This window comes from Parasteatoda tepidariorum, chromosome 10 (genome assembly GCF_043381705.1).
Source record: "Parasteatoda tepidariorum isolate YZ-2023 chromosome 10, CAS_Ptep_4.0, whole genome shotgun sequence".
In the NCBI taxonomy this organism is placed as follows: domain Eukaryota; kingdom Metazoa; phylum Arthropoda; class Arachnida; order Araneae; family Theridiidae; genus Parasteatoda; species Parasteatoda tepidariorum.
The window spans coordinates 82,417,946-82,428,758 of record NC_092213.1 but is presented as its reverse complement, the minus strand read 5'-3'; the positions used below and the strand labels follow the sequence as shown (position 1 = coordinate 82,428,758).

Genomic DNA, 10,813 nt, shown 5'->3' with positions numbered 1-10,813 from the left:
TTTCCTTAATTTCTTATATTTGTTACGATTTTTAGATATCTTTATTAATTCTTATTGCTTGTTAATCGATTAGTGTTGTTAATAAGAAAGAAAGCAGGCTGTGCAACTTCGTTTCAAGAGTTGGCGATGTTAATATTCGTTCGCGCTGTTAGCTTGGCATCCATTTGGCGTGTACTTAGATGTAAACAGACTCTCTCCATAAGGATAATAGTTTTCTCTTAACTTGCAACTAGTATGCTCAAAACAAATCAAACGCTCTACTACTCGAAGCAATATTTATTATTTTCTCATGACTTTCCTTAATTTCTTATATTTGTTACGATTTTTAGATATCTTTATTAATTCTTATTGCTTGTTAATCGATTAGTGTTGTTAATAAGAAAGAAAGCAGGCTGTGCAACTTCGTTTCAAGAGTTGGCGATGTTAATATTCGTTCGCGCTGTTAGCTTGGCATCCATTTGGCGTGTACTTAGATGTAAACAGACTCTCTCCCTAAGGATAATAGTTTTTTCTTAACTTGAAACAGGGTATAGTATCATTCTCAGAAATATTGATTAAATCATTACATCTTTACCGTGATCCGAAAATCTCGTTCAAATTTGTTGCAACTATTCTGTACGAGCATTGAGCAAAATTTTGAAATATATGTAGAGAGCACGAAATCCTGAATAACTTGTTTAAATGACTTAGATTTTCACGAACTAAGTGACGATCCTAATTGTACCAAATGTTGATCTGAAATATACTTATTTATAATTCAGATCAACTATTAATTAAGATAGAGAAACAAGCTTAAAAACGTAATTTCTCTAAATAAACATGCATTTTTTCGACGGATTAGGAATCCTGCTATCAAAATATCGGGGAATCACCTCCATTTGAAAAATAATAAACCCGATAATTTAGTTAAGACAGCGATCGAGTCTCTTGAAGTTTGCTAAACTTTTTACGCCTTCTGCTATGTATGGATTTTTTTTTCTCAAAAGCGAATCGAAAAAAATTCTCTAAGCTTATTTTTAATAGATTTTTACAATATTTTTTTTAATAATTTATTTAATAAGGGGCAAAAAAATTGTGAATTGATTACTTGCAACTCAAGAAAACGTAGAATTGATTAACACCACGTCCCCATAGCGCATGATCAAATCAACCATGTGATTTAAACCACGTGATTGGTACTAATCACGTGGTTCTGCTTGAAGTGTTAACGCTCAGGGGATAGAGCGTTTGCCTTCCAATAAGGGGAACCTGGGTTAGAACGACAGTGATGGCTGATCCATACGAAATCCAGACCCGGCTTGCACCAACCACCCATGGGTCAGAGTCCCCTTTCCGTCAGGCTAACAGTGGGAGGTTTTGATGGTTTTCCTCTCCATGTAACGCGAATGCTGGCTAGTTCCATAAAAAAGTTCTCCAGAAAGGCAGATTTCTCCCGATGCTTTATTCAGGAGTTCCCTTGTCTTCTGGATTGGGTTCAAAATGACACGGCTGCGGAGTTGAACATAAGTAGTCATAAACCCAACAAATTAGGTCGGTTGTTCAACGACGGTTATAAAATAAAAACGAAATATATTTAACCGACTCCGCACTGGAGCGCATGTGTTAAGGTTGCAACAAATTTAAACGATATTATCGCCCAAACAGTGAGCGATGTACTGTCGAAATAGGAAAGAAAAAAAACGTTAAAAAAATGGTTCAAAAGCTGAGGGGCTGCTTTTTTTCCTTACATATTTTATTAAAAGAAATATAACAAAAGTAAATGTCTACTGTTAAATCAAAAATAAATAAAATAATAATAAATGCAGAAATTTACAAACTTGTTTTGTCAGAATCTGTTAAATAAAATCCGACAACTTCGAACAAGTTTCAACAATCTCGCTTTTTTAGAAGTATTATACACACATCTGTTACGGAATGATAAATTATATTTTTACTTTGATTACACCAAATCAAAGTATATTTGGAGCACATCCAATTCACCATAAAGGGGGGAAGCGAACACACAATAATATGTTCGTCTACACATAAATAATCAACACATTTGCAGTTAGAAAAATCCTTAGTACGATTTCTTCCGTACTTTTTTAAATTTTTTTATTTAAGCGCCATTTCGTCGGAGGTTGTAGAGCTGTTAATTTTTCTGTCATTTTTTTTACAGCAAACTTTCCGTTAGGTTTTGTCGGCCAACAGCGACACCCCAATCCTCTTTATCTCCTTTTTCTGGATTTGGCGATCCTTGTATAACTAGAGGTATGTCACCATTTTTCCAGTTTTCTTTCTTTTCTGCAAAATAAAGTGAAATATATTTTTTTAATATACATTGGGAGGAAAATATAACAAGTAATATATAAAAAAAAATTAAGTCAATTCCTACTTATGTCAACAATGAAAAATTTTGTTTCAGTTTCTTTTTTTTTAATAATTACTATTTTTTATCCCACTGAAACTAAAATTAATGAATTAAATTTAATGTAATTATCATTATATTAAGAATACAAGATTAAGATTTAAGCAAGGAAAAAACAAAAAATGCAATCAAAATCTGCCAAATCACTAGTAAGGAAAGCGAGATACGAACTTGGAAACCTATTCAGCTGTCTGATAAAACTTGGAGGTATAACTTTGCTTTTCATAAATAGAAAGCACGTCACAAGGTTACGCAATTTTTTCGACACTCCCCTCTCAATTACCATAGCTTAGATTAATCCTTATTTTCTATGAACAGATGGAATATACTGATATGGAATAAAGGCAAGATTTGCTGAAACCATGGTATTAGAGGGGTGTATGAAGTGTTAGGAAATCGCGTGAGACGCCTATACTGTTTACAGAAAGTATAGTAAACACTTTTCAACTCCTCTCTGCTTCTTACAGCAACCTAATAGGTTTTTATGTTTTGGTTTACTCCTTGCTCAGTGTTGATTTTCTAAACTTTGACGGCGTTTTTTGCTTTTTTCTTCCTCGTGTAAAAATCAATTTTAAACCCGAAATAAGCATACTAAGATAAGTATAATGCAATACAAAAAAAGTACTGAAAAAAATTTAAATTCATAGTGCAGATTCTAAAACTAAAATATTTATGCTGGCCAGCAGTAATTATTAATATTTGTTTTCCTAAAATCCATAAAGGCAGTATTACATTTGTCACAATAAAAAAAAAAATAACGTAACAAAAATTTATTCCATATCATCATCAAAAAAAAGTGTAGTAATTCTACGAACTGCGTGCCCTATCATATTTCTCTATGGTGGACATTAAAACAAACAAAAAACTGCTTATCTGACTATAAAACAATGGCTAAAATTCATGATTTAAAGTTATATCCATAGATGGCGCAGTGCCAATGATTTTCTTTCATATATTTTGTTATATTTTTATTCTCTTTTATGTTGTCTGTATTAAATAAACGTTATGTTTGTTTCTCCGTTTCCAAATATCTTAAGAGTACAATTTAATACTGGCAATGTAAGAAGTGATATAATATTTGAGGATATACATAAAGAAAAAAAATTATACTTTTTCTAAAAAAATATAGTCGAATATCTTGTTCATTCATGTACGTGCTAGTCACCCATAAATCATGCATATTTATGCATTTATGATTAATTTTCCTAACCCAGTACCTGAGTCAAATAATTATAATTAAATTTCTTATTAATCTATTAAATTTTAATTAAATATTCCGTTCATTCCTTCAATCATAATCGAATGTTTTCTCCTTCATAAAATTTCTAATTCAATGTTCCGTGTTATTCATAAAATTGTAATTAAAATGCTGACCTGGTAGAGTGTGTAGTGATTGGACAGAGGACCGTCCTTTGCTTATGTAGGTCAGAGATTGAGTGATGAGGGAGTGTTGAGGATTGTGTCCTTGACCTTCTACCTCTCGAAAACGCTCGATCATCTTTCGGACTTCGCTTTGCACCTGCAAGAACATGCAAAACAAAATCAGAATTGATAAGAATACTTATAAAAAAAATTTTCTTTTTGAACTCGATTACGAAGATTTAATTGCCCAGAAATATCTTATTCTACTAAGTAACTAAGTAAAAAGTTTATGCGCATTGTTACAATTCTTTAAAGCCCCAATTTCTTTTGACGGAATTGGATTTTTGATCCTCAAAATATGAGGTACGTATTTACGTGGCACTAGAGCTGCATAATGGACTATATATATATATTNTATATATATACCTTCGTTGAACAATTGACCCAATTTTTTGGGTTTACGACTACGAATGTTCAAATCCGTTGCCTTGTAATTTTTAACCCAATCCAGAAGACAAGGGAACTCCTGGATCAAGCATCGGGAGATTTTGATGCAATTAACCCGCATTTGCGTTAGATGGAGAGGAAAACCACAACCTCCCAAGTTTAGCCTGACCGAAAGCGAACTCTTATCCATGATCCGTCTACCTCTGAGGATATTTTACGTCTGCACTGTGGTCGGTGCAAGCCGTTGGAAGGCGAACGCTCTATACCCTGAGCCATCGCGGCTCGCACAATGGGCTATTGGCGACGGTCTGGGAAACATTCACGAGGATAATCCAAAAACATGCCAGTAAAATTTTGATCCTCTGGAGAGGGGATGGCTCCTCTGCTTCTGTAGCAAATCGACCTGCTCACGAAGTCAGACACTTTATGGTAGAACAGTTTAACGAGAACCGATACAGCGCACTCTCGGTCCCTATGTAGGGTGATCAAAGTGGTCACCCACCCGCACACTGACCGCAGCCATGATTGACTTCGGTGTTCTCTTGGGAACCATGTCTTAACGATTAGTCCATTGCGGGACCTCCTCAAAATATAAAGAGGAGCAGTAACCGCAATCTGGTAAATAGGGTCATAATAGTTTAGGTAAGAGAGCAATTAATGTTGGACCCCTTAATGTTGATTTCAGTTTTTGCGTATTCCGTGTTTCAGCGAATCGAAAAGTTTCTGCACACGTTATAAAATTCCTTTATTCAAAGATAATCCTATTTGATAAATTATTTTTAATAATTATTTATTACAAGGGATTATCTATTTGTTATTTTATTTAATTATTTATGGCTGCTTGTTGCTCTATTTTAAAGATAAGAAAAAATTGAATTGAAAAATTAAGTTTGTAATTTTAAATTGTAAAATGAAGTCTGTTATTATTGACAAATTTATAAAAAGTCGCATTTTTAAAATTTTGATTTTTCGAGAATTAATTCGATTGAATCTAGTACATAAAAATCCGATCATTAGATCAAAAATTATTAAGTTTTTTTTTCCTTCTTTTTATATTGCGCACTGTACATTCTTAAATCACCGATCCAAACTACACATCGCATAATTTTATTGAAAAAAAATATCCATTTCTAAAAAAATTGATTAGTTATATTTGATCTTGTTACCTTTTTCCACATTTTTTGACAGGCCGTCAGATATTACTTTATCTTGAAAATTTTGTTCGGAGTACAGTACAAAAATAATGAGAAAAAGAAAATCAAAAATGTAGCCTAACTTTTAAGGTAGTGAATGAATCGGCTTTTATTTAATTTTTTTTTCTTTGTGCAGACTACTAAGATATTCTTAAGAATGACTTTATTTATTTTGGTATCAGGGAAATTTCTTATTGTAAATATTCGAAAATGTTGAGTTAATATTTTTCCTTTTTCTTCTCATGAATTCTTTAAAGACACCAATTTATGAAACTTAATTGAAATGGTACAAAATTGTAGATGACGTTTTGATAATATTTTTTCAGATAATAGTGTTTCAAAAAGTACAACTTACCTTTTGAAATTGAAGAAATTTGTAGGAATTCAGGCAGAAATTAAATACAATAAAACGCATGGAAAAGCTTGACCGTCAAGAAATCACACACTTTTATTAACTAATTTAAATTTGTTGAAAAATAAAGATTATTCAAGTATTTATACCAAACCAATTGGCGGTCGTACATTTCGGTAAATATGTAAAGAGGGAAATGATAATTGTGTATCTTAACATGGCAAAACTGCAATGCATTTCGTAAAATCATTAAAATGCATATAAATCATAATTAATTTAGGTATAGAATCGCATTATAAATTAACGATGAAGCTAGTCGGACAAAATTGCTTTTAATGATCTAGAACGACGATAATGAGAAATTTGAACAAATAAAGTTTTTAAAAATCAAAATCATTTAATTAATCAGGAATAAACTTAGATAAATCAACATTTCACTTTAACTCCTCAAGTTATATTTAATTAGGAGAATATATATTGATATGAAATTGACCTAGGATAAAATTTAGTAATTGATGACTTTTGTAACAAGTGCTATTTTAAATATTTTAGTTTTAACTCTACTAATTTATAAAGATTTGGAACAAAGTTTTACGTTTTGTTTTAACTCGACGAAATTACTTTTTTTCTGAAACAAAATATTACATCTGGTTTTAAGCTTTAAGTAAAAATTTAAAAAAAAACTGCTATGAAGTTAGCATCTATTACAAAATATTAGTTCAAACGCGAATAAACAGTTACGTTTACAAATTATATTAGAGGATAATAATAACAAATTATTATTCATTGTTGAATGTTTAACTCGACGAAATTTTAAAGATCTAAAACAAAATATTTTACGTTTTTTTTGTTTATTTATTACCCATTGGCAAAATGGGTGTTGTTTTGGGTTTGATGGCTCGCGCACCGTCATCACACTCTTCAACTGTGCTCAAGAGTAATAGTAAACAGTGCGCATGCGTCGTCATTGAATGTGTTGCTATGGCAACCGCTGCTGTTTGATAATTTTTAGAATTCTTTTTTTTTTTACTTTTAATTTTGTTAGTATTAAGTTGGTGAGTTTTTTTTTATAATTTGACCTTGTTGTGCTGCTTTTTTATTAATGAAATATTACCCTGAATTTTTACAGACTTTTACAACTCCGTATTTATGATTATAGTGAAGTTATTCTTGTCAAAAGGTATACGGACATGAAAAATCTGGAACAACCCCATTTTTCCAATGGTAACATTTTTTTTTTTTTTGTTTTTNGAATAAACGGTTAGGGTTACAAATTATATTAGAGAATTTGTTATAGAAATTATTTATCTACAACAAATTATTATTCATTGTTGAATGTTTAACTCGACGAAATTTTAAAGATCTAAAACAAAATATTTTACGTTTTTTTTGTTTATTTATTACCCATTGGCAAAATGGGTGTTGTTTTGGGTTTGATGGCTCGCGCACCGTCATCACACTCTTCAACTGTGCTCAAGAGTAATAGTAAACAGTGCGCATGCGTCGTCATTGAATGCGTTGCTATGCGCTGCTGTTTGATAATTTTTTGAATTATTTTTTTTTGACTTTTACTTTTGTTATGTATTAAGATGGTGAGTTTTTTTTTTAATTTAACCTTGTTGTGCTGTTTTTTTATTAATGATATGTTAACCTGAATTTTTACAGACTTTTACAACTCCTTATTCATGATTTTAGTGAAGTTGGTCTTGTCAAAAGGTATACGGAAATGAAAATCTGGAACAACCCCACTTTTCCAAAGGGTAATTTTTTTTTTCTTTCAAAAAGGAGTTAACTTATAACAACTTTAAACATTTCTGCTTTAAAAAAGTAACTTACAGAAAACTAAAATTTTTATTTATTTTATTTTATTTACTAATTTTATTTTAATTTCGCTCGTTTGAATTTTACTGAGTTTTAATTTTCGCTCGTTTGAGTTTTAAGTTTGAATTTAAATATTCTAAAACGATATGATCTAAGAGAAACTTTTACGTCTTGTTTTAGATTTAATTCGACAAAATTGTAAAAATATAAAACAAAATTTTACGCTCTGCTTAAGTTTGAACTTGACCATATAGTTGCGATTTAGGCGAAAGTATTGCGTTTCATTTGAGTTTTGGCACGGCAAAATATCTGCCTCCGACTGCTGCAACGAATATCTGTCTCCGACTGCTGCAACAAATATCTGTCTCCGACTGCTGCAACAAATATCTGTCTCAGGAGTAAATACAGCTCCAAGACTGCGAATTTTACAGTCGGACATAAAACCTAATTTAAGATTAATAAATGAAAAAACGTTACTCTTATTATGTATTTTTATTATTAAGTTTTTATTGGTTAACACTATTGGTTTAAGATTCCGAAGCAGGCAAAACAAATTAGGAACCGTGCTCTAAAAGATAAAACTGAAAAAAAATCTTACCTCTCCATTCAGGAAGCAATACAAGAGAGCGACAAATGAACCCTAAAATAAACAAAATACAAGAGCGTTTTTAACCAAGAATTTAAAAAAAAAAATTTAAAAATATGAAAATCTGGCTGTTTAAAATATTACGGTTAATAATGAATGACGATTAATAATTAAATTCATCTTACTATTTAAAGTTATGCTTTCCACATCAAAAGAGAACTATGCAGACAAAAATCATAAAAGATTTAGAGCTCTAAATTCAATTTTTAAGGTATCAAAAAAAAATTCTAAAAGTGACCCAAAGTATATCCACTTTACGATTTATTATCGAGCGTTCTTTATTTGAAGAACTGTTACAGTGAAATGCCGTTATTAATAGTAGAATACTGTTATTTATGGCCAGTTTCTTTTTCAGTGAGAATACCATTCTCAGGCCATTCTCACATTGGCCATTCTCAGGCGGATTCCTTAGAGAGAAATAAGTTTATTCCAATTTAATAAAAAAAATCTGTTATTTTTTTTAAAATTTTATTTAAAAAAAAAAAAGAAAAACTTAATGGTAAAACAATTTTTAAACAGCTTTCAATTGTTATTTAGTTTCATTAATAGTAGTAAAATCCTAGCCCTTTAATGCAATATTTTTAAATTTGTGACTTTAATGCATAATTTGTAAATTTCTTAAAAATTAAAACAATTATAATTATTCAATATTCTACGCAAATTCAACCCGACAATAGTATAACATATAGATTTTAAAACTGTGTGTAAAATTAAAATAAATAATTTGATAAAAGTTTTATTTTTATTTTTAAAGAAAAGTAGATGCTAAACTATTAACTTTCTGGTACTATCTGGAATTTAATTTGTTTAAATTTAAACTATTCATTTAATAGATATTGATAAACAGTTGTTTTGGTCATAGTTATTTTATTTTATAATCGTCGTTGAACAGCAGATCCAATTTTAGGTTTACGACTACCTATGTTCGATTCTGTAGCCTTGTCATTTTGAACCTAATCCAGAAGACAAGGGAACTCCTGGATCAAGAAGTGTGAGAAATTTGCCTGATACTGATTCCAACGGTCTTTTCATTCCCCTTTGGTATCAGTCCCCTTTTTTTTAATGATCAAACCTAATAGTTCTTTAATATAGAATTCCACTAATAACTCATCCCCTTCAAATCTATTTTTCAAACACTCTATTCATAATTTTCTGTTGTTGCTGTGAAGCTATTGACAATATCGCTAAGTTTAGTACCATGTATTGTGACTTGCATAGGGTTATTTTATTTTATTTTATAACCTTCGTCTAGAAACCGACCCAATTTTGGGTTTACGATAACTAATGCTCGACTCCGTAGCCTTCTCATTTTGAACCCAATCCAGAAGACAATTGAACTCCTGGATCAAGTATTGAGAGAAATTTGTCTTCATGTAAGACTTTTTGATGAAACTAACCCGCATTTGTGTTACATAGAGAGGTAAACCATGAAAGCTTCCCACGGTTAGTTTGACGCCAAAGGGACTCTAACCCATGATCCGTCTACCACTGAGGATATTTTACATCAGAAGTGCGGTCGGTGACAGCTAGGTGTGGAATTCGCATCGAGCAGCCATCGCTGGGATTCGAAGGGCATAGTTATTTAATGGGTCATAGTTAAACAATTGTTTTGGTTTAGTTTCTTTCTTTTCGTCCAATTTCTTCCGCTGTATCGCAATTTCCTTCAGCTCGCTGAAAAGGAATGGTCTTCTTATGGTTGAAAAGCCAACCCTGTTTCTAGTTGATTAGTGAATGTGGGTTGACCAAATTGCATCGAAAACTCTTGTTTAAGCCTCAGAGTTTCTCTGCAAGTTATTCTTTTAGTAAATAAATAGACGTCTCAAAGCTACGCGATTTTCCCACTCTTCACATTTCTCCCCTTTTTGCTAACATTTTCACGGAAAAAATTTCTTTTTCTTTACGTCTCACTCCATTTTTTTCTACTCTACTCTTGAGACAGTACATTGACCACTGGCTGTACCCACGAACTACAATTAGAGCTCAAAATAAAAGTTTTGAAATAAAGAGGCTGATATTAAAAAAAGCTGTGATCGGATTCATTAATGTTCTATTGATTAAAAACGTGCATAACATTGCTTATACAGCGTTCGCGTGGTCTTCCTTTATATGTAGTAGGCATGGTGGTTCAGGAAGTAGAGCACTCGCCTCCCATTGAGGTGAACCGGGTTCGAATTCCAGGGATGACGAATTGAACCAACCACACTGCTGACGTAAAATATCATCATTATGATGACGGATGATGGGTCAAAATGTCCTCCACGAAGGTAAATTTCTCCCTGTACTTGATCCAAGAGTTTCCTTGTCTTCTGGATTGGGTTGAAAATTATAAGGCTACGCAGTTTAATTTTGGTAGTCGTAAGCCCAGAATTGGATTAGCTGTTCAACGAAGGTTATGAAATAAAATAAAACAGGCTTGTTACTGAGAAAGGACGAAAGAAAGACAACTAAAAAGGTACATAATAATAAGTAAAGCTTGTGATAAAAACTTTAAATGATGTTGAATTATCTTAGATTTTTTTCTCCTTTTAAATTCATTCAAATTTTTTTATTTGTTTGATTTGCCATAACTATGGTAACGGAGTGTT

At 31.6% G+C, this 10,813-nt stretch overlaps 1 protein-coding gene and 1 long non-coding RNA gene across 2 annotated transcripts in view; one reads left to right on the top strand and one right to left on the bottom strand.

Annotated features, from left to right (window-relative positions):
* Window positions 1-1,711: 1,711 nt before the first annotated feature.
* LOC107446371 (secretin receptor) overlaps window positions 1,712-10,813 on the bottom strand; it is a gene marked incomplete in the record, with an annotated part of 130,006 nt that continues 120,904 nt past the window's right edge. The window contains 3 exon segments of the mRNA XM_071187073.1: window positions 1,712-2,283; window positions 3,782-3,926; window positions 8,181-8,222. Coding sequence (XP_071043174.1) covers window positions 2,153-2,283; window positions 3,782-3,926; window positions 8,181-8,222 — 318 coding nt within the window.
* The window catches only part of LOC139426913 (uncharacterized), a 236,144-nt gene continuing 227,487 nt past the window's right edge, over window positions 2,157-10,813 (top strand). The window contains exon 1 of the long non-coding RNA XR_011638034.1: window positions 2,157-2,250. This is a non-coding gene — a long non-coding RNA (uncharacterized lncRNA). The remainder of the gene's footprint in view (window positions 2,251-10,813) is intronic.